We start from the raw sequence: 24,256 nt of genomic DNA, 5'->3' as shown, positions 1-24,256 counted from the left end.
CAGTTTAAGAGTAGCACATCAAGAATTGTATGTGACTGTTTTATCTTACATTATTTCCAGTTGCCTTGCTACTTTTAGGAAGCATATTTTCAAGTTTTTTACTCTAGTTTAATAAAACCTACTTTCTATAGTTTATATAAAAGTTTGTATTATGTACAAGGTACAAGTCTTGTAGTAATGGTCACTTCTTGCCAAACTTAAAAATCAAGGGTTATGGACATATTTTAATTTTGACATTCATCGTTCTTTGCTGACAGAAATCCCTGAGACTTTCACTCTTAATTTCAACATGATTACATCAATCAAGTAGCCCTTAGATCACTTTTCAAAGTCATTTTCCTGTTCAATAAACTGAACCTATTAAAGTGCACGAGGCAGTGAGCTTTGACACGGGGATACAGCCATGAAAACACCACAACGATGAAAAATCGGGACATTTCCTTAATCCCCAAAAGACTGTTCCTTCTACCCTGATTTCATCCCATCCTATAAACCTCCAACATGCAATTCACTTATGGCCACCATAGATTTGTGCTCATATAGATGGAATCCTGTGGAATAGACTCTTCAGTGCATTCACTTTGTTCTGCATCATGCTTGAGAGAGTGTGTGTATCAGTGGCTGTTTTGTGTGATAGGGAGATACCAGTTTTGTTAATTAAGCTATTGATGGACCACTGGACTAATTGCAGCTTTTGAGTATTGTGAATGAAGGTATCACAAACATTTTTGAACCAAAAAAAAAAAAAAAGTAGCACAAAGAAGAAACAAACGTACTACTGGGCATCAGTGGCTCACGCCTATAACCCTAGCTACTTGGGAGGCTGAAATCAGGATGATCGAGATTTGAAGCCAGCCCAGGCAAAAAATCAAGAACCTATCTCAAAATACCCAACATAAAAAAGGGCTAGTGGAGTGGCTCAAGTACCATAGCACCTGCCTAGCAAGCGTGAAGCACTGAATTCAAATCCCAAAACCAAAAAAAAAAAAAAAAAAAAAGAAAAAAAAGTGCTGTCCTGTTTGGTTATATACGCAGAAGGACATTAAAAAAAAATTTATTGGCGATACTGGGATTTGAACTCAAGGCCTCATGCTTGCTAGGCAAGTACTTTACCACTTGAACCACACCCCCAGTCCACATAGAAACAAAGACTTTTGAAGGGTGGAAGCTAGCAGGTAGGGAACTGGGATAGAGGGAGATGATTCAATTTTTCACCGTTTATTTTTGAATCATGTACAGTTATTTTCTACTTTTTAAGAATTAAGAACAAATAAAGCTACCTAAGAAAACATGTGCAAAATTATATATGCAGCATGCTATTTGTGCCCTAAAGGGTCACAAACACTCAGGGAGCACAAATACACACTTGCTCAAAAATACATAAAACAGGGCTGGAGGCATGGCTCGAGTGGTACTGCACCTGCCTAGCAAATGTGATGCCCTGAGTTCAAACTCCAGTGCCATAAAAATAGGAAATGCATAAATCATGTATGAATTCTGCCTCCAATAGTGGGAGTTATGTGGGCTTAGGGACAAGGATCAGAGGACTTCCCTGTGAAAGTTCACCATCTCTAACCCAAAACCCCAAATCCAAAATGCTCAAACTCTGAAACATTTTGAGCACCAACATCCCACTGGCAGAAAATTGCACAAAATTATTACAAATAATGTACAAAATTACCATCAAATCATGTGCATAAGGAATGTATGAAACAAATGAATTTTGTGTTTAGATTTGGGTCCTACCTATACCAAGATATCTCATTATGTGTATTTAAGAAATGTGTGTAATTTTGTCCAATTTTAATTTTGAAACATAAAACCAATTGGGAAAAACTTCTATTACAAAGTTTACTAATGGCTGGCAGAGAGGCTCAAGCGATAAGAGCACATGCCTAGCAAGCATGAAATGCTGAGTTCAAACCCCAATACCACAAAACAAAAAAAAGTTAAAAAGAAGCTTACTACAATTTCTAAGTAACAGTGATTACACTGGAGAGTAGGTGTGAAATCCTTACAAGAAGTATGTACCATTTTAAAATAAAAATGGGAAAAATAGATTAAGCTGGCTTAGAAGCAAATTAACATGAAATTGCTTCCTTTTTGTGTTTTGGGGTTTTCTTTAAGACAAGGTCTCATTATGGTGCTCAGTCCTCACCATCCTGAGCACTAGAACTGGTGTGCACCTTCACACAGAGCCTGCTTCCTTCTTCAGGGAGGAAAAAGCTGTATTTCCACTGCAGTGACAAAACCTATTTCCGATGGTAAAAGACTACACCTGCATGACAATGCTGATGAAATCAGATCAAGAAGAATAAAACTAGTAGAATTTATCCTGAGAAAATAATTGAAGAGGATCTAAAGAAAAAAAAAAAAAAAAACAAAAACAAAAGTTTGGCCTGGAGTTATGGCTCAAGTGATAGGGCGCCTGCCTAGTAAACATGAGGCTCTGAGTTCAAACCCCAGTAATTCCCAAAACAAAGAAATAAACCAATACTAAAAACTCTTACATACAGCCAGGAGCACCAGGGCACACCTAAGTCCCCGAACTCTAGAGGCTAAAAAGCAAGATAACTTGAGGATATCGCTTGAGTCAGCCTGAGCAACAAAGCAAGTCCTGAAAAATAAAAACAAAACACCACAAAACTTTATATGCTAAGGATGGCACGTGAAGCCTTGTGAAAAATGGAAAACAAGTTTTACAAGTAGAGTGATAAGTAAAATTTGCCATACCCCAAAACTGAACAGTTGAAATGAATCATTAAAAAGAAGATTCTGGAAACAAAGAAAAAGGCTCAGGAAATAATGTGCACTCAAAAGCAAACACAAACTCTACCTATGTTGTGAGGATGATCACAAAAATGTACATGGCCTAAGAAATGTAGATAGAAAAAAATGAAAATGTATTGGGAGAGTGAAAGCATGAAGTGCTTCTACTCACGTTTCCTCTCTAGTGTGATACTGTGACTTTAAAGAGTAAGTAATGTATGTTACATTTGGTGCATGAACTTTGTGGTATGTTTTTTGGGTTGTTTTGTCTTCAGTACTGGGAATTGAGTTCCACTTGAGTCCAATATGAGGAAAAAAGCACCCATTAGCTGGTAATGGTGGCCCACACCTGTGATCTCAGCACTTGGGAGGTTGGGGCAGGAGGATTACAATTTCAAAGCCACCTGGGGATACATAGTGAGTCTCTGTCTTCAGGAAAAAAAAAAAAAAGAGAGAGAGAGAGAAGAAAGAAGAAACCACTCCTGGACATAAGTTAGTTTGCTAGGTAATATTCACCATACCAAATGAGCAAAAATTAAGTTTGGTGCTGCTTCATGTACATGGGAGAAATTACCAGTACTCTTATCTGTAACTGATGGATGGGTGTATAACAACTTTGGGGGGATGAGGGGCATTTGGCAAAGCCTATCAAAATCTTAAAGGCACACAACCTTTAATATTGTAAATCCCCTGGTAGGAATTTATTCCACAACTGCATTAACATACAAAGACATTCACTGTACCATGTTTGAATTGCCAAGACTGGAAATAACCCAAATATGAATCAATGAGAGGTTATTTAAGAAAATTAAGGTAAACCCACATAATTAAATACAATATAGCTATTAAGACTGAAGCAGATAAAGGATAATTTTAGAGCATTGGAAAATTTCTGTATCTTGGCTATTGTATATATATTTGTCAAAATTCAGACTATATAAAAAAGGGTGGTACCTTATGTAAATTATAGCTAGTAATAATGTTTTAGGGAGGAAAACAGTACAGGAAGAAGGCATTTACTACTATTCTGTGCTACTGGAAATTTTTTTTTTTTGGTGGTATTAGGATTTGAACTCAGGACCTCACGCTTGCTAAGCAGACATTCTTGATTCACTCCACCAGTCCTTATTGTTTTGGTGTCAGGCACTTTCAAGATAGAGCCTCAGGAACTATTTGCCTACAATCTTCCTGATCTCTGCCTCTCAAGTAGCTAGGATTACGGGCTTGAGCCACTGGTGCCTAGCTTAAAGTTTCTTATTGTGTGCTTTTATTACTTTGTTTAATAGCAACAGCCTTTGGTTTCCCTCTATTTAAAAATCAAGGGATGTTGGGTGCTGGTGGCTCATGCTTGTAACCCTAGCTACCTGGGAGTCTGAGCAGGAGGACTGCAGTTCAATGACAGCTGTAGCAAATAGTTCTTGAGCCCTCATCTCCAAATAACCAGCACAAAGTAGACTGAAGTGCGGCTCAAGCAATAGAGTGCCTGCTTTGCAAGTGCGAAGCCCTGAGTTCAAATCCCAGTCCCACACAAAAATAAATAAAATAAAAAAGTAAATAAATAAATAAATAATTCAAGAGAATGACTGATATCAGTTATGGTCTTCACTTGCCAATACTGAATAATCAGCATGTGTAGTCCCAGGACGAAGAGCTTCAGATCCTCAGGGGGAATGAAGACAGACCTCAAAGTCTCAAGAATGTTTGTGAACTGGCAAATCACATTCAAAAACATGATCTTATATAAATTATTTAATAGAAAAAAAATTTTGATTAAGTACCAAAACACCTACACTGAACTTGACCATTTTATTTCTACAAGTACAAAATTTCAGGACAAAACCATTTAACATTCTGTATCCACAAACTATCTGCAATGCTAAACATTAATACAGACTTGACGAAAATACTTTCAGGTGGCAACTGCTTTTATAGCCTAGTAACCAAGATGTTTTAGTACTAACCATGTTGTTAATGGCTAATGCTTTTAGGATTAAAAATTTCTTGCTAATGAAAGACCAAGTACTTTTAAAAGTGGCATTTAATTAAACTTCTCAGAATCAAGCTAAAAAGAAAATAGGCCAGGGGCCAGTGGCTCATGCCTGTAATCCTAGCTACTCAGGAGGGAGAGAAAAGGAGGATCAAAGTATGAAGCCAGCTACACAAAGAGTTTGCAAGACTCTGAAAAGTACTCAACACAAAAAAGGGCTGGCAGAGTGGCTCAAGTGGTAGAAAAGGGAGGAAGGGAAGGGGGAGAGAGGGAAGGGGGAGAGAGGAGAGAGGGAGGGAGGGAGGGAGGGAGGGAAGGAAGGAAAAGAAAGCAATGGACACTACTAAACCTACTCCAGATACCATATGGGACTAATTGTAGCCCTACAGGGACTGACAAGAGTCCACAAGTAGGCTGTAGTGGACATACAACACTCAGGAAGATGACAGAGCTTTAAAGAAGTCAGTGACACAGACACCTGGTTACCAAGTAGAGTCTAGGCCCAGTAGCAACGGTCATAGCATCTTATCTACAATGACTGCAAGTAGAAATGGAGGATATGCTTGAAGAAAAAATTCCAACAATAAGACTAGAGGTATAATTGCAAAAGTTCAAAATTTAGAGATTCCTGTTATAAATCATATAAAGAAGACTGTCATAAATCTGTGTGGAAGTTTCTTTGAACACAAATACTTAAAAATTAAACCTGCACAGTCCAATGCATTAGGTATTGCCCCATGTGGCCTTTTAGATTTGTCTAATTAAAGTTAAAAATTTACTTCCTATCATATTAGTGACTTTTTAAGTGCTCAAGTTACATGTGACTAGTGGCTACAATACTGAATAAAGCAGATAACATTTGCATTGTTATAAAAAGTTCTATTGAACAGTAACTTGCCTGAAAGTGTCTCTTTAAATTTCCATGATTGTATTACTTTTACTCTCTATCGCAGTCACACAATGAACAGCAACTACAAAAACTTTAATGATACCACAGATAGGGAACTTCTACAGTTGAGACAGTGAGGCCTAAAAGAGTTAATCAGTGTCAGGTCAGAAGTAGCCTGGATTTTCTTTCTGATCCAAATTTGTCTTCACCTTACTAAATATAACAGCTAAAAGACATGGCAGAATAGTTCCTTTTGTTTCAATTATAAAAATTTTCCTTCCACCTGCTAAACTGTAACTGAAATTGTATGTGACAACTTCTGTGCTGCACTTAGGGATAACATCTCAAAATAAACATGAAAATAAGCATGACTTAACTATCTGAGAAGTGATCAGATTGGTTGTGAAGGCCAGGGTCATAGCTTAGATGGCATGGCAATCATTACCTAAGTCCACCAGAAAAGGTTCTAAATTAATCTAGCCACATTGGGTTATATTTATTGGTTAAGCCCTTAATGGCAAGGGACACTAGCTGTATGTTTCCTTGGGATCCTAACAACATGAATGACTGAACTAGCCAGCTCTTGGAGACAGGTAACACTGCTTTCTGGATTGAGTTGTATCTAACACACCAGAATTGATGTTCAACTTATCACTTGCAGAAAGCAAGTGAACTGTGCATTAGAATTTACACCCAACAGAAGGTAAATAATGACTTGACTTATTCCACAGGATCGTTCTCACACACATTCTTTTCTGTCTTTCACTCATTCAAAATAAGTGTGTACAATAGTAAGTTCCTGTCATGAATGCACAACCAGTGAAATATGTGATCACCACACAAAATGAGGAATGAAATTAAGGGCATTTTTGTAGGATTATGTATCCCTGGACATTAACTTTGAAGAAAGTTAATACTTAGAATTAGAAAATTTTCTGAATCAACTGAAATTAAAACTTAAAAAAAAAAACTAAGTTTTTGAAAGATCTTTCTCCACAAATATGCTACATAACTATACCTTAAATAGCAAAGTGCAGAATGCAAAAAAGGTAATTTTCCTAACTAATGAGAAAATAAATCGGGTTAGCAAAAAGATTTTAGAAAAATAACACAGAGTGCCCTTAATGAATTCTAACCTTCCTAAAGATAGCGCTGTTTTAATTTGGTGAAAGCTGGGTAGACCACTGCCGGCAGCAGACCCTTCACTTTCATTATGGCCCAGCACAGAAACACCAGAGTGATGCGGTAAGGGTAAGCCAGTAAGTGAAAGAGGTCTGGTTTTTGACCCTTCCTTTCATGGAGGAGGATCCCTAGCTTATGTGAAATTTCCTGTACGTGTTTTGCCCCAGGACCTCACCCCTCCTTCACAATCTCATCAGATCCTAAGGGGTCTGTCATCCCGCATAGACAAACAGCCCTACCTTAAGACAGTGCATGTGACCCAAGGCTCGGGAAGCAGTCTGAAAACCAATATACAGTGAGTTTTTATTTGAAGGTCAGAAAAAATGTCCATTTTCCCATTTTATTTTTCCTGGATCAGGTCATTATATGAACAAACGTTAAGAAAAATTTCTTTTATACATAACTTACAAAAGCACCATGATTTTCTAATACAGGAAGAAATAGGCAAACAAAGAATTCAAGTACCATCATGTACAATATTAACAGTTGAAGAACTGTCACTCAAGAAAATGTGTTAAACATTAACAGCAAACTCAGGCTGCTGCCAGCCATAAAAACATAGAATGTAACAGATCAGTTTAAGGCAAAGGATAAGCAAAGCCATGGTCCATAGCTAGACGTCAGAAGATCCAAAGACTAAAGAATTGGGAAAAATAGGAGAATAACTTGTACACTTTATTTAGCATTTTACCTTCCCTCTTTGCAAAATGATTCTCACCAGGATCCAAAAATCAACACCACTGGGCTGGGAGTGATTATTATGATTAGCACCTGTCATCCAAATCTAAAAAGTCACATAAGTGAAAAACTACAGAATTAAGTTAATTCCAGAATGGGTACAACTCTAGGCAGTTTTCACAAAGTGTGTTTCAAGCAACATCATACAGAACTGTGGGTGGAGGGATTTGTAATCATAAATGTTAGGCAATGATGAATTTTTTTTCATGGACAAGTTTATTTCCCCCATGTCTGAGCATCTTCAGTGCTAGTGACATATATTATAAATAATATGTGGGAGGATTTGATCATGAGTCTTCTTTGCTCAGAGCAGTGCCACGTTCAGCAGAATACTGATTCAGGAAATCTGAAATGCTATCTTGGTGTATTGTCTGGCAATGATGACTCTAAATTCATTAGAGACAATGGCAAGGGAGAAGGGACTGGGGAGGAGCACACAAAGTAGCCTTCAACCATATCTGTAATGTATACTTCCTCAAAAAAAAAAAAAAGATTACAGAAAATGCAAAGATGAGATTAGAATTAAATGATAGCTCAGAAGTATTAATGAAGTCTGTAAAAACTTTTGAAATGTATGCTGTCAAAAGAGCAATCAATACACAAACTGCGAACTCAATGGAATAGAGGCAGATGCATCAAAATTTGCCAGTCCCCTACTTAACTTAATGCAACTGTAGAGCAGTCCCCTACCTGCTCACAGTTGCATGAGCAGGTAAACTGGTTTACACTGATTTGTACCAGCTATGTATTTACATGGAAAACTGACAAAGGGTGACTGAAAGAAACTGTCAAGTATATTCATAGTTTACACCTAATACAATCACACATACACCTAATACACTTAATGCCATGAAATTACTTATGTTCTTATGGCATCAAAGTTAACAAATTCTTCTAAATGTATGAAGAAATATATAGTATCTGAGTCAAATAAAAGCATACAGGAATAACTTTTGCTGAAACTTACATGTCAGACTGCTGGTAAGTGCATTACATATAACATGGCGGAGAAGCTATAAACAAGGAAGAGCACAATTTCCATTTGAATCAAGTTTAAAGACAGTATTTAGAAAAACCTTCAGGATTGTAAAAAGAAGGTAAAGAATCAGGTGGACGTTGTTACAACAGGAAAGTCTACAATATTTTCCCAAAATACTGCCTAAAATATTTAGAATGTGTATCAGTCCTCTTATTTTTCAATTATAATAACCGGAAGCAACTTTGCAGTGTTTTGTGCCAACCAGCAAATTCCCTTTTGTTAGGTTTTTAAATTTTTTAATCACTTTAAAAAAAAATAGATTAAGAGAAAGAATGTTAACAACCAAATATTCTTCAACTTCATTGCTGCTGTGCTCTTAGGTGCTTGATGTTAACACCAGTATTGGTTGTTTATCTGAGATGGGAAATACTTTTGTCCCACAACGTCCTTTAGAACAAAGGGTATTAATGGGGTGTGCGTGTAACTCAATGGTCAAGCAGATAACCTGGGCCAAAAATGAACAGAAGTTATGACTAAAACCCCTAAAAAAAGGAAGAAGTAGAATCAAGAAGGAAAACAAGACAAGTGATATGCTGGGGTCCTCCTAGAGTAAATCTCCCTTCCAAAAGCTAGGTGAAAAGATGAACTGAGGACCAGGTGTGGTGGTACACACTTGTAATCCCAGCTACTCGAGACAGAGATTTGGAAGGTCTTGGTCAAAGCCAGGCCAGGGGGAAGCTAGGAAGGCACCATCTCAACAAACATGCTGGGTGTGGTGGTACATGCCTGTGATCACAGCTACATGGGAGGCCACAAGTAAGAGGATCACAGTCTGAAGCTGGCCTAAGGCAAAAATGCAAGATCCTATCTGAAAAATGAGTAAAGCAAAAAAGGGCTCGGGGTGTGTCTCAAGTGGTAGAGTGCCTGCTAAGCACGTGGTAGGCCCCAAGATGTATAACAAGAAAGTCATGTTGACAGTACACACTCAACATGGCATGATGAAAACGGCATTTGTGATCTTCCTTCCCAAGACCCACTACCCAAAGTCTAATCGAAAGTATCAGATAATGCCCAGCTGAGATATTCCACAAAATACCATGAAACCTCTTATAAACACAATGGCTATCAGACAGAGGAACAAAATCTTGAAAGTACTGAAGTAGGAAAAAAGACTGAATCCAGAATTCTCTATCAAGCCAGAGCCTTATTACAAATGCAGGCATAAAATAAAAGATACACAAGAAATTTTAAGCTTTTGGTCAAAGATCATAGAAAAAAATCTTTCTGTTGTAGAAATAAGTGTTGCTTACTAGGAAAATACCCACCAGCTGAAATTAAACTTTAATATATCATAAACATTAGCCAATATTTCCTTTCAGAGGTGTTTAAAAGGTGCCATCTTCTTGTTCTCTACTGAATGAATGAATAACAAAAAGTCCAGAGAGTAAAAAAATAAACAAAACTATACAAATTGTATTAGAAAACAAAATTGTGGGCTGGGAAGGTAACTCAGTTGGTAGAGTGTTTGCCTAGCAAGTATGAAGCACTGAGTTTGATTCCCATACTGAAAAACAAAGAATTTAAAAAATGTGTTCTTATATAAAATACTGTTTTATTCCACCTTCCTCTCTAAGCAGTATTGAGTAAATCAAGACAATTCTCATTTCCACTTCCAACTTACTGTATTTCCCTCCTATAAGGAAGCCATGGTGGGTGCACATCTGGAATCCCAGCACTGAGACAGGCTGAGACAGGAGGACCAAGAGCTCAAGGTCAGCTTGGGCTACACAGTGAGAGCCTGTCTTTTAAAAATTAAAAAGTGGGGAGGGGTAAGATACTGGGGAAGTGAATGGCCAAGAGATGAGACTAGCACAAAATGCCCAGTCAGTTGCAAGTGGAATCACGAGAAGGGCTCTGTTAGCTGTCACCCAAGCAGGTGCTGTTCAGCACATGCTAGACCATAGTTGATAGGGCATCTGTCAGGGCCTGAGTTCAAATCTCAGTACCACAAAAAAGATCTGAGTAAACCAGATCCTTTAAACCTCAAGTGTCACTTACTAGCTGTGTCCTCATACAAGTTACTTAATCCCTGTAAGATTTAATATTTTATGTATAAAATGGAGATTACCACTCAATTACTGGATTATCTCAGGAATTAAAGAAAACATGGAGCACTCCAGCATCATGCCTAGCACACATATTGAAGACTCAATGACTAAGAACTTTCATTGTTATTCCATCTCTGCCCTGAAAAGAAGTCATCATGGGGACACATATTCCATACAAACCTAGTTACCCAGCAAGAGATGCTGCTACCAGGAGAGTACGGAAGCCAGGAAACAGCTCACCGTAAGAGCTTTTCCCAAACACAGTAAGACTGCTCAATTTCAGTTTTCAAATGATCACTAAAAAAAGGACATTAAAACACCCTGGCATACACAAGGCCCTACATTTGATTCCCACCTTCTCCCTAAAAAAAGACAATACTTTTGATATAATCATAGACTCCACTGGACTAAAATGTCACCTCTGATACTGACAACATACCATCCACTTCCTTTTCACTTATGGTATAAACATTTGATGATTCTCTGTACATTTCCTCTATTTTTAAAGAATATTAACACATTTCAGGGGGACACATATAGGGGAAATGCTAGATTTAACTCAAGTTAAAGTTAAAAGTATCTTTGAGTTACTTTAATTGATCACTTACCTCTAAATCCTCCAATGCCATGGGTTACCTTAAGCTTTACTATGTAATTAGGAGTTGGGGGGGGGGGGGTTGTAGCTCACTGGTAGAATGCTTGCCTAGTATGCAGGAGCACACTGGGCTTAACACACACACACACACACACACACACACACACACACACTTAAAATTTTAGTACGTAACATTTCTTAAGAAATAATGAAAGTAGGGAGACTACAAGAAGACAAGTCATGAAAACTGCCTCAGTCACTATTGTGAAAGGGAAGTGTGCTTTGGAATTGAATCATGATCTCAGTGCCAAGTAAAATGATGGATGCCAGCCCTTTCCTCAATTACTTTTAAAGGTCTGCACAGGATGTACGTACTTCCCAATACTGGTATATCCTGCCTGCGAATTTTGGGGAAATTTGACAATACCTGAACGCAAATGTGGGCATTCTTTGAAAAAGAGAGATTCATACTGATGAATAAATGAGAGCAGAGAAAAATGAAACCCAAAACATAGGAATGACTGTAGCTGTTGGTTCTGAAAAAGGCTCTAAATTCAGTGACAAGGGCTATGATGAAGCAGTGGAGGGTAATTCCAGGACTCTTCACAGTGTACTTTGTCCAGGTGGCCTCTCAGTTTACTAGAACTGCTGCCCTCAGGTATAGCCAGAAAACTGGTTTCTAAACAAAGCAAGAGTAAGTTGGAAAAATCCCTACAGCCGGATTTGAGGCTGGAGAATGAAGCATATGGAAATGCCACACCACGGACCTAAAAGATGCAAAGGAGAAAGTGAAGAGAAAGAGAGAAAAGGGAAGGAAGGAGGGAATAAGGAAAGAGGAGAAAGAAGGAGGTAGATCCACCCAAGAACAGAATAAACTAAAGCAATCCACCTCAGAATACAAAGCATTTACTTTGGCAATTCTGGTATTGCCACCCCAAAACACCACCTCATTACAAACACACATCTACAGTGAAGTCTACCATCCAGAAGAGGAAGCTTTTAGGTTAAGTGGACTTAAACAACTGCAAAAGAAATACAAGATCACTAACCACTCAAATCAGAATACCAAGATGGGCTGGATGGCTCATGCCTATAACTGTAGCATGAGGGAGGCTATCAAGTGTCACTGGAGATTTGAGAAAAGTCAAACAAGAAAAGAGAAAGACAAGAAAAAGCAACAGATTAAGTGGCTCTAGGGAAAACAAACAGAAATACTAGGACATACCAAACAACATACACACAAACAGTTAGTAAAAACAGACATATGGAGCTAAGGGTGTAGCTCAGTGGTAGAGGACTTGCCTATCACGCTAGAGACAAACCTGGCAAAAACAAAACAGAATTGGCCATAATGAAAAATGGAAAGACCACAGGATAATAAAGAGTTCTTGGAAATGAAACATGATTTATAAAATAAAATTTCATCAGAAATGCTGAATAACAGATTAGGCATGATTGAAGCTTAAATTACTATTTTGGAAGATAAAACAGAAACCTCCCAATACTAAGAAAGGGCATAAAATAAAACATGAAAGAAAAGTAACACAACGCAGACAGTACCAAGACATCAATCATCTGGTAAGAATTCTGTAAGATATGTAGCCAAATGGGAAGCAGCAAAAAAGAAAAAACCCACTGAATGGAATAAAGATGATATTGAAAATTAAAGTGTTCCAAGGAAGCATACACAGTTAAATAGCAATGATAATGACAAGAATTTCAGAGAGGAAAAGACCAATTAAAGAAGCCGGAAGAAAACCTGAAGAATCAAAATTGCATCCAACTTTATAGAAAAACTGATGGAAGACAATGGAGACTTCAAATTTCTAAGGGAAAAGGACTTCCGGCCAAGAATTAACACCTCAGAGAAATCGTGAGTTGAGCACAATTGCAAATTAAAGATCTTCTAGACACAAGAATTTTGAAATTTACCTGCATGCCCTGTTTCTGAGAAAAAAAAATTTTGAACATTAAACTGAAATTAGTGGATTTACAGTGTTTGTTTACAAAATAAAACCCAGTCTGACTGAAGTCTGGCACAGGAAACAGCTCCTTAAATTTGGGCAGAACTCAGAGAACTTGGTGAAAATGTCCTCAAAAACACAATCAATTTATCCAAACTGCAAAATTAGCTGAAAATTTGCCAGAATAAAATTGTTTCTGTGACATTAAGAAAAAAGGAAAAGTAATTAAAAATTATAAAGAAAACAACAGTAAGCTAAACTATGGCATGACAGGGAAAGAGTTAAGCAAACAGAATCTGTTTCTCAAACAGAAAACCTGCCACAGTCATTCCTTCTCTAGGTCCCAATTACACTACTTTGTTCTGTGACCAACAGAATCACTCAGCAGAAAGCTGTGTTTTGGTTTTCATTTTGTAGAATTTTTAAATGGGAAGAGAACCACAGATAATTGAAGTTGCAGAGAATAAAATGATTTAAGATCTTTGAAATGTGAAGGGAAATAAAAGGCGGAAAAGTGGAAAACATAAGGGACAGATTTTCTTCTAAAACCTAATAGTGAGTAGAGAAATAATGCCTAAAAGAGGTGGACAAAAAAAAATTAAGATTTAAAAACAAAGCTATAAAGGAAACCACTGAAACAATTCATTATAACAAAAACAGGAGCCAAAGGCATGACTGGTTGTTTAAGATCACTCAATTCCTTACCTTTCAGGATAGGTGCCAGGCAGAAATAAAGATATTATTTAAGCCAGGCGCCAGTGACTCACACCTGTAATCCTACTCAGGAAGCAGAGATTAGGAGGATGGAGGTTCGAAGGCAGCCCAGGCAAATAGTTCAAGAGACTCTATCTCAAAAATACCCAACACACAAAGGGGCTCGTGGTGTGGCTGAAGTGGTAGAGCACCAAGAAGCCAAGAAACCCTGAGTTCAAAGCCCAGTATCATACAAAAAAATAAATAAAAATAAAATTCTATTTACCACAAGAAAAAAAAATGTGCTTTAAAAAATTACTTACAGAGTTGGACACCCATGGCTCACGCCTATAATTCTAGCTACACAGGAGGCAGAGATCAGGAAGATCACAGTTTGAAGCCAGCCTGGGCAAATATTTCACAAGACCCTACCTTGAAAAAAACCCTTCACAAAAAAAGGCTGATGGGGCAGCTCAAGGCTTAGACCCTGAGTTCAAGCCCCACTACTGAAAAAAAAAAAAAAATCCTCTGGGAGAAATACAAGATTGGCAGATTTTCACATTTCAAGACTCAGCCCCATATAGTGTCAGAGAAAAGACTTAACTGTATGGGTAGTTTTTGTCATTTTTTTAAAAACAAGGTTCAAATTTTAAATGATGGCTACTTCCTGAAACAGTAACTTTCTTAAACTTCATCATTAATGATTTCTGGGCAGTGAGGACTATTCATCCTCCAAAAGATTAAGGATTTAGGCCCTTTGAGCCACTGAGTTTATTAGCAGGAGTCTTTACCTCTGGGGAAAAGTACATAAGTAGACCCAAACATGAAGGTACAAAGAAGCTTAGTGCACAATTCTCAGCAAAAATCTCTTGCAAATCCTAGAAGCCTATCAATGAGGAATGGGTAAGTAAGATTGAAACTACATGCCATGAAATGTTGCCAGGCAGTCAAAAAGGGGCAGGGGAGTAATGGTATGGAAAGATGATACAGTGTGCAATAAGAAAAGGCAAACAGCAAAACAATGTGTGTAGTGTAAAAGCCCCTTTCTTAGATCTTTGCTTTAATTCTTGTATATGAACAGGAATTCTCGAAAGATGAACACCAAACAATTAAGAGAATAGTGCTTACCTCTGGAAGTGAGGATTGAGAGGGGGAGAGTGATGTTTTACTTCTAATCATTTGAACTTTTCTATGAATGTTTATTACTGTTGTAAAACGTAGAAATTCTCAAGTAAAACAACTTGCACATAAAGTCCACCCATTTCTTTCCTTACCTTTCCACCCCTGCATTCCCCCAACACTGCTGTACCACAGATATCAGCCTTCCAGGTGACACACTGTGTGAATCGACCTTACAACTCTTTCCGATTCTTACTTCCACGGGATGCATACAAGACAGAATATACTTGTTGCCATGCGTGATTGTGGAAAACACATCTTAGTGTTGCATTTGGTCTTCAGCTTGGTTGGTTAGGGAGCGATGCTGCTACTGAAGCCAAGTTGCAAGTGAGATCCCATATAAGTCAGTAATGTAACAGAGCCTGCCTTTACACTCATCGTCTGTCATCTTCCCAATCACAAGACAAGATGTGGAAAGGTCAAAGTACATCTGCTTTAACCAGGTATTGGGAACACTTGTGTACAATACAAACTGAGAGTAGGCTTCAGTGATGTGGTTGCTGTACTCTGAAGAACACGTCTGTGTACATGTGTTACCAGAGATTAGGTACTTCTTTTGTGAGGCAAGTGCACAGAAATCATGTAATCATGCAATAGAATCGATGCTGGTTAACCAGGTATGTGCAGCAACAACTGCTTCTCTGCTCTGAGGAACCTGTGTGATGTAGAACATGTGGACCACAAAGTTCCCAGTTTCTGGTATGGACTTCTCACCTTCAATCATCACACTGAATATAAAACCAAAGCAATGTGGCAGAATGAAGGCCTCTCACCACTGTGCTTATGAAATAATTTTTCTTTCAGAACACATTATTAGAAACACCAACAATAAAAGCAGAAAATCAAAGATTGATGAAAATAGACTGAGGGCTTAAAAGGCAAGCAAAGTTCTGGTTATATAACACAAATGCTCATAACTGGGTTTTGATTTTGATCCAACAAAAAATTAAAATGCCTATTCAAATGTCCATACCACAAAGACAGACCATTTTTTGGCCTTCATGTTTTTTCAAGTTATTGTAAACTTAACGAAGTGTAGCAATGGAAAGATATTCTGCTATAATAGAAGATAAACTCAACAAGTATGAGTTTACTTATCTAGAATTCAAAACAGCAGGTATTTGGATTCTCAGATTCAAATATATTATCTATTCAAAAAACAAACAAGAGGCTGGGCTGGGCATGGTGGTGAACATGTGCCTGTAATCTGAGCACATGCGAGGCTGGGGCAAGAGGGTCAGCAATTCAAGGCCATCTTGCAATACAAAGTGAGACTCTTATTTCAGAGGGGAAAAACAAAGTCAGTGAATAACTAACAAAGGAATTTGGGTTAAGGCATGGAAACGTTGGGAGTGAGTTTCCTTAGGCAAGCCTATGGTTCTGAGATTAGAGTGAAGGTCTGAGAACTAACGTAAAGAAAGGATTAAAAAATAATTCATACAAATAAAAAAATTAAAAATAAGTCATAGTTCAATTTCAAGGCAATGTTATTTATTTATATGTTGATAACAATACAGTTAATTTTATCAGTGATACTTCTAAATTTAAGAATCACCACTGAAAATAGGATAATCACATCTCACCCAAACTTTTTTTTCTCATTTTTTGCACTACCTGGGGGTTGAACTCAGGGCCTTGCACTTGCTAAGCAGGTACTCTATCCCCACATGAGCCACTCCACCAGCCCCCATCCAAATCTTTTATTCAATAAACTCCTCCCTTACATAAACCTTTCATCTCATCAATTCTAACATTCTCCTAAATTATGCATCTTTCTTTAACATACATGACTTTTCCCTGGACTGTGGAGAAAGGCTTCTACGTATGGCAGGGAGCATTAGTCTCAATTTATAGACAAGGAGATGAAGCTGAGAAACATTTGCCCAGTGGCAGGATTCAAAGTCAGAACTGTAGACTTTAGCTGAGTAATGTTTTAAAGTGTACCAGAGAAAAACACAAGTTTGTGTCAAGTAGAAATTGTGTACCTAGAATTGTGGAGATCTAAAGCAAAGGCTCAACAGTGTTAAATTTTTCTTCTTCCTCATCACTTACCCATTAAAGTAATGATACTATATTCTCCTGTCATTAAATTCTAAGGACAGCAATATATCTAATAGTTTATCCCGCCTTTATTTATTTTTGGAGATACTGGGGCCTCCTAGGCAGTCACTTTAGCACTTCAGCCATGCCTCCAGCTCTTTTTGCTTTAGTAATTTTTTTTCAAATAGGATCCTGTTTTTTGCTGGGCACTCTGACAATAATCCTCCTATTTACTCCTCCTGTGTAGATGAGATGACAGGTGCATACAACCATATCCAACTTTATTGTTTGCGATGGGATCTTGCTAACTCTTTGCCCAGGATGGTCTCAGACCTCCATCCTCCTGAGTAGATGGAATTACAATGTGAGCCACCATACCCAGCACCCAGCTTTTCTTTTTTTTTTTTTTGGAGACAGACTCACTCACTATGTAGCTGAGGCTGGCCACAAACTTGCAATCCTCCTCCCTCAGCCTCTTAAATGCTGGAATTACATGTGTGTGCCAGCACATCAGTTATATATATAGTATGTGCATACATTCATATATTTCTTTTTAAATTTTGAGAAGGGGTATTCCTATGTTGCCCTGGCAGCCTTATCCCTCCCTTTTGATAGAAAAATAAGAGGCTTATTAGGAATGCACTTGGACTCATCATTGTCTATGAAGATCTAGTAAACTGGCACTATTCTACTTCAGTCCTTCACAGCGGTTGGGGTGTAGTTCACCAGGCCTTGGGTTGAATCCTGAAAACATACACATACACCCCACATGGGGGATGGGGCATAGAAAGGGAAATGTAAAGATTATAATACATGATAGGACCAGTAGGGAATCACAAAAGTGGGGTTTTGCTCAAACGGATTTAATTTCAAGCTAAAAAATCTTACCACCCAGGCACTTTAACAATGAGAATATATCACAAACCTGAGGGCCTAAATTATTGGAGTTGTTGTTGGTGGTGGTGTTTGTTTGGTTCTGGGGATCAAACAAAGAAACATGAACACAGCTATGTATGTATCCCACTCCTATGTATACAGATTATCTGAAAATGCCTTCTGGAATCTATGCATAACTTACAGACACAGATATAAAAGATTATGCATAATTTCTCTATCAATCCTGAAATGTGGTACCTATAGAATATGCTAATGCCTTTACGAATTAAATAAAAATCTGAATAATTACACAGTGTTTCAAATCTAAAATGGGCTGTAGGTATAACTCAGTGGTAGAGCACTTACTTACCTAGTATGTGTGAAGCCCTAGGCTCTATTTCCAACATTGCAAAAAAAGAAAACATACAATGGACAAAATTTTTTGTATGAAATAGTCAGAAATCTTTGGGTGGAATTTAGGAGAAGACTCTTGTAATCTTGCTAGGTATGGTGGCACATTCGTGAAAAAAAAGCATTGGGAAGGTGAAAGCAAGAGGATCTCGAGTTGGAAGCCAGCCTGCGCTACCCAGCATTATTATTAGACCCTGTCTCAAAACAAAAGAAGTTTCAAACTCAGTTTGTTCCAAATCAACAATAGTTTAATGTCATTACTGCCCTAACAAAGAACAAAAATGTAAAAGCTTCTGTAATCTAAATCCATTCTAAAATGTTTTCAAGGTTCTTATGAATATTCAAAGCCATCATAAAAAGTAAAAAGTTCAGGAAATGTGGCTCAAGTGGTAGTGCCAGCTTAGCAAGCATGAAGCCCTGAATTCAAAGCCCAGTCCCAGCCAAAAAAATAACGATGACAAAAAAAAAAAAAAAAAAACTCTAAACTTTCTAAAATAATAAAAGAATTCTTCTCTAACCACTTTTTTGCCAGAGGCAAGTGGCTCATGTCTTATAATCCTAGCTACTCAGAGGCAAGAGATGAGGAGGATTACAGTTCGAAGTCAGGTTAGGCAAATGGCTTGAGAGACCCTATCTCTAAAATACCCAATATGAAAAAGAGGCTGGCAGAGTGGCTCAAGTGGGAGAGAAACTGCCTAGCAAGTGTGAAGCCCTGAGTTCAAACTCAATTACCACCCAAAAAAAAAAAAGTTAAAAGCTCAGCCCCACCAAAAATAAACTATCATAAAAGAAGTTGATTAAGCATATCTGTAATCCCACTCAGGAGGCTGAAACAGGAGGACAGATTTAAAAACAAAACAAACAAAAAAAAAAAGGAGTTGAAGGTTAGCCTGAACAACATTGTGAGGCCTATATCTCTAAAACAAAACAATCATCAAAAATAACAAGAGAAAGAGCTATCATGATTTCAGTGACCAAAAAAAAAAAAAGAGAGAGAGAGAGACATCATTTCTATGGGATGTTTCTCTACATCAATGGCAGAACTAGTATTACTAGTTGAAGGGGCTTATAATGTCGTGCTTGTCTAACAGTACTAGACTTGAGGAATTCTCTACTCATGTGATACCACCCAAATGTGCTCTGAATTTTAGGAAGGATTCATGGTTATGTTCTGTCTGCAAACCAAACTTTTCTGTTTTAAACTTACTCAGTTTTTACTTAATGACAAAAATGTTAAGGACCTGCACAGTGGTGGCTCACACCTATAATCCTAGCTATTCAGGAGACACAGCTCAGGAGGATCACAGTTTGAAGCCACTGCAGCAAATACTTTGAGAGACCCTATCTCAAAAAAACTCATCATGAAAAAAGGCTGGTGGAGTGGCTCAAGTGGTAAGAGTGCCTGCACAGCAAGTGTGAGGCCTTGAGTTCAAACCCCAGTACCATTAAAAAAAGTATTAAGGACATACCATCAATTTATGATTTGAAGGGAATACACAGAAGAAATCTTATTGCAGCTCTCTACGTTTTAAAGCTATCACCAGACTTTCATGACCAGATGTCAATAAATATGATTTTAAAAGGTTACCATTTCTATCATCACAAAAGCTGCAAAAATACCTCATTAATCGAAGATATTATTCTCTGTACTATCATATAACTACACAGTGCTTATTTTAAAACATACATTGTATAAAATTAAGACACCACTAAGATTTTTAAAAATATCTTTGTAAATGATGCTCCAAGGCCAGGAGCAAGTGGAGATAGGGAGGCTCATGGCTGGAGGCCAGCCTGACACCATCTCAACTAAACCAGGTGTGGTAGTGTGCACCTTTGATCCCAGACTGTGGTCTGACAGCTCCAGACAAAAACGTGAGATCCTATTTGAAAAATAACTAAAGCAAAAAAAGGATAGGGATGTGGCTCAAATAGTAGAGTGGCTACTCTACATTCTGAGTTTAAATCCCAGTAATATCAAAGATTAATTAGTTAATTAATAATAAAAATAAAGTTGGCTGGTGGAAATGGCAGGAGTGGTACAGCACCTGCCTAGCAAGCCTGAGGCCCTGAGTTCAAATCCCAGTACTGCCAAAAAATATATAGTTATACTTTGCACTGCTCACGAAGACACCCAGTATGTGGTATCTCATCTGACACATAGGACACAGGAATTATAAACACAAAGACCTTTCCAGTGATCTCTGATGCACATAACTAAGCTGGAAAGTAAAACTGTAAAACCCTAGTTTTTCTTGGCTAGAAGTAAGAGCACCTGCCTAGCAAAGGTGGAGCCCAGAGTTCAAACTCCAGTGCTGCAAAAAAAAAAAAAAACAAATAAACAAAAACACATGGCCTTTCAGCTAAGGGTGTGACTCAGTGGTAGAATGTTTGCCCAATATACACAGAGCACTGGGTTTTATCGCTGCAGAGAGAGTAAGCAGGGAAAGGTTTCTTTTTTTTTTTGCTCACAGTCAACCTGCCAATTCATAAGGAATTTTATAATGATGATAATTTGCTATGGTAAGGTAGGTGACACTTCATACATCTTCAAAGCTTATGAAAATCTCTTTGATACTTACTGCTTCATATTAACTTTGACCATATAGAAAATGAGTAATTGACCACCCAGGAATAAAGAAAACAGCACATGAAGCACTAAAAACGAATTCATAAATCCTAAACAGTGGAGGTAAACTCTTGGATTAACAGAGTTTAATGCAGGAAAACTCAGTTACCTTATTTCTTAAAAACATGTTCAACCACCAAGCTACTACCTTATTTTCACCCTTTGTTGATACTGGGGTTTGAACTCAGGGCCTCACACTTGCTAGGGAGGCATTCTACCACTTGAGCCACTCTGCCAGCCCTTTTATGTGCTGGATATTTTCAAAGTAGGTCGTCTTTGAACTATTCCCCTGGGCTGACCTCAAATCACAATCCTCCTACCTCTGCCTCCTGAGTAGCTAGGATTACAGGTGTGAGCTGCTGGACGCTCTGCTACTAAATTACTTAAGAGTCAGCAGAAAAATGGCATACACTAGTTAACACGCCACCAAATACATTCCAACTGCCGTTTTGTTAAAATTAATTAATGGTATTGCTGTCCTTGTCCCAACCTATACATATGTCACTGCTATTAAATCTTGACCTACCTTCAGTGTGAGCTGCCAGATGGGTACGAATTTTTTTTTTTGGGGGGGGGGGCGGAGTAATTCTTGTCCTCTGAGAACTGATCTTATGTTCTCAGCCAAGCCTCAAAGTGATCTGACACTGAGTTCAAACCCTAGTACTACAAGGGGAAAAAAAAACAACTCTGACATTTACAACTTAATCATTGTGTTCTGTTGGACAAGCTCACTGAACATCTGTAACAAATGTAGTCATTCTGAGGCCATAATAAGGTTAAGTCAGAACAAGGTAACTGTATAATCCACAAAACTCCAAACAGTAAGTCTTCCCACCAAATACTAGTTGTTTACTAATTACATGCAACTTTATCCTCACTCTAGTCTACCCTCCCAATTAATACCCAATCATATGTTTGCTTTCACTTTCTGACAGTGTTCAATCAAGACAAAGTCACCACCTCCTTAGACATCCACAAAATAACCCAATCAAAGCTCAACTCCTACCACAGACCCTTTGTAACACTGTATTTACTGACTCTAAGGTTACCTTCGGTTTGTGTACTTTGATGAAATAAGTAAATCGACTTGTTGAACTTACAAGTGTGTTCCTGGTGGTCTTGGATTGAAGAGCACTGGAATTTAGGAATACTAATAGTGGAATGAAATTAGCCTACATATTCCATGCTTAAAAAATTACTTCAAAACACAATTTATTAATACATATCTTATAACAGGGAGGGGAGCTACGGATGACTTTGACATGCTATTTATTCCATGCTATGTTTAATGTCAAGACCACATACCAAAATGTGTTGAATAGTTCAGATGAAATAAACCATTACTGACAATCATACTGAAAACTGTTAAGGCACAGGACAAAAGTACTCACCTTAACTACTCAAATATCTGAATGTAACAAGTTAGGTAGGAAGAAGAAAATAAAACACTCTTTCATGGAAATATTTTTGTTGCTGCTCCTGTCGCTGGGGATGGAACCCAGAGCCTCACACAAACTAAGCAAGTGTTCTATCATTGAACTATACCTGCAGCCCCACAACTGTATGCAGTTTTTCATTTTTTTTGAAACAAGATATATGAAGCCCAAGCTGAACTCAAATTCTTCATCCTTCTTCCTCAGTCTCCCTTGTGCTGGGATTCCAGGTGTGCCTCACCATGCTCAGTTGCCTGAAGATTTTATTTATTTTATTTTATTTTGACAGCACTGGTGCTTGAACACAGGGACTAAACCTTGAGCCAATCCACCAATCCTTTTTTGTAATGGGTTTTTTCAAGATAGGGTCCTACAAACTATTTGCCCAGGCTGGCCTCAAACCTCGCTCCTCCTGATCTTTGCCTCATGAGTAGCTAGGATTACAGGAGTGAGCCATCAGCCTCCAGCTTGAAGAATATTTTTAGTGTGTAAAATCTCCTACTTTTCAGTTCTGTGTTATTTCTGTATTAATCATATCCTAACAAAAGGCATAAAAACTGAAAATGCCAACATAGCACAAATAAGTTTCTGTAACACGAGTCTACTATAGACACTAAACAAGCACCCTGTCAAAAACATACAAGTTAAAATTATTTTTTGCATACCTATCTGTTTAACACAAAAGTTAAAAAAAAAAAAAAACCCTGGAGGTCTAGCACTAGGGTTTACCTCAGTGGTAGACAGAGCACATGCCTAGCATGTACAGGTTCTGGGTTCCATCCTCAGGACTGGAAAAAAATAAAAGGCAAAACCAAGAAATCTTAAAGAGGTTGAGGGGAATGATAATCAACAAGCCCTCTCCATCTCCAAAAAAGGGTAAAAAACATGTTTTTTAAACTATAAAATCAGCTTCTATTGGAGAAGCTTTTACCCATCACCCAGAAAAGGGGAAGATTTTCACGTCGAGGGTGTGGATACATAGGGTACTCATGTGCCAGCTGCCCAAGTTCCAACAGCTTCCTTCCTGTCCTGGAATATGCAAGTTTGGAGGTTCTGCCCGAGATCCAAAATACTGTTTTGAAAGGCACATCATTCTGAGGTATATGCACTGTGTGGGAATTCTGGCTGACAGAAAACTGTCTCCTTCGTTGTCTTCCACAGGTATTGCATATCGTGCTGTAAACACCGAAAACTGACTGCATTTTAAATAGATATGTGTACATATAGATGCATTTTATGGGTCATGAAAATCTGTTAACGTAAATGATTTAAACTCATCTTCCTGATGCTACAATGCAGTTCAAAATCCTAACTTCGATGTAATGACGAGGGTTTTTTTTTTTTTCCGTGGTGGTTGTTGTGTATTTGAGACAGGGTCTCACTACATAGCCCAAGGTGGCCTCAAACTCTTCATCCTCCTGCCTCAGCCTCCAAATGCAGGGATTATAGATATGCCCCACCATAGCTGGAATCAGTTGTTTTTTTTTTTAAAGAAAAGAATTGTTACAGTTTATTCAATGAAAAGCTATTTACAAGTGATGTCTGTGTAACTCAGCAGTCGGAAAAGGAAGTCTGTGGCTCCTGAAGCCCATGTGGTGAGTTAGATAACGTATTTTAGGAAACAAGAGATTCAGTGTTCATAAGCTCCATTTCAGGAGCATGGCTGGAGGCACAGCTCAAGGAGTAGAGCATTTGAATGCAAGGCCTTGAGTTCAAGCACAATACCTCCTAAATGAATGAATAAAGACAGAAAGAAAGAAAGAAAGTAAACAAGCTGCATTTTA

The 24,256-nt window shown here is 38.0% G+C and overlaps 1 protein-coding gene across 4 annotated transcripts in view; it reads right to left on the bottom strand.

Moving 5' to 3' along the window:
- Wdr33 (WD repeat domain 33) overlaps window positions 1-24,256 on the bottom strand; it is a 98,026-nt gene that overhangs the window by 24,391 nt on the left and 49,379 nt on the right. Inside the window, exon 8 of one of the 4 annotated variants that reach the window (XM_074070459.1) lies at window positions 7,107-24,200. The exons of the other annotated variants lie outside the window; for them this stretch is intronic. Coding sequence (XP_073926560.1) covers window positions 24,124-24,200 — 77 coding nt within the window. The 3' untranslated portion in view covers window positions 7,107-24,123. Of the gene's footprint in view, window positions 1-7,106; window positions 24,201-24,256 lie in introns of those variants that run through there. 4 annotated transcript variants of the gene reach the window in all.

Source organism: Castor canadensis, chromosome 4 (genome assembly GCF_047511655.1).
Source record: "Castor canadensis chromosome 4, mCasCan1.hap1v2, whole genome shotgun sequence".
NCBI classification, from domain to species: Eukaryota; Metazoa; Chordata; class Mammalia; order Rodentia; family Castoridae; genus Castor; species Castor canadensis.
The sequence above is the reverse complement of the archived record's forward strand: the minus strand, read 5'-3'. Positions and strand labels throughout refer to the sequence as shown.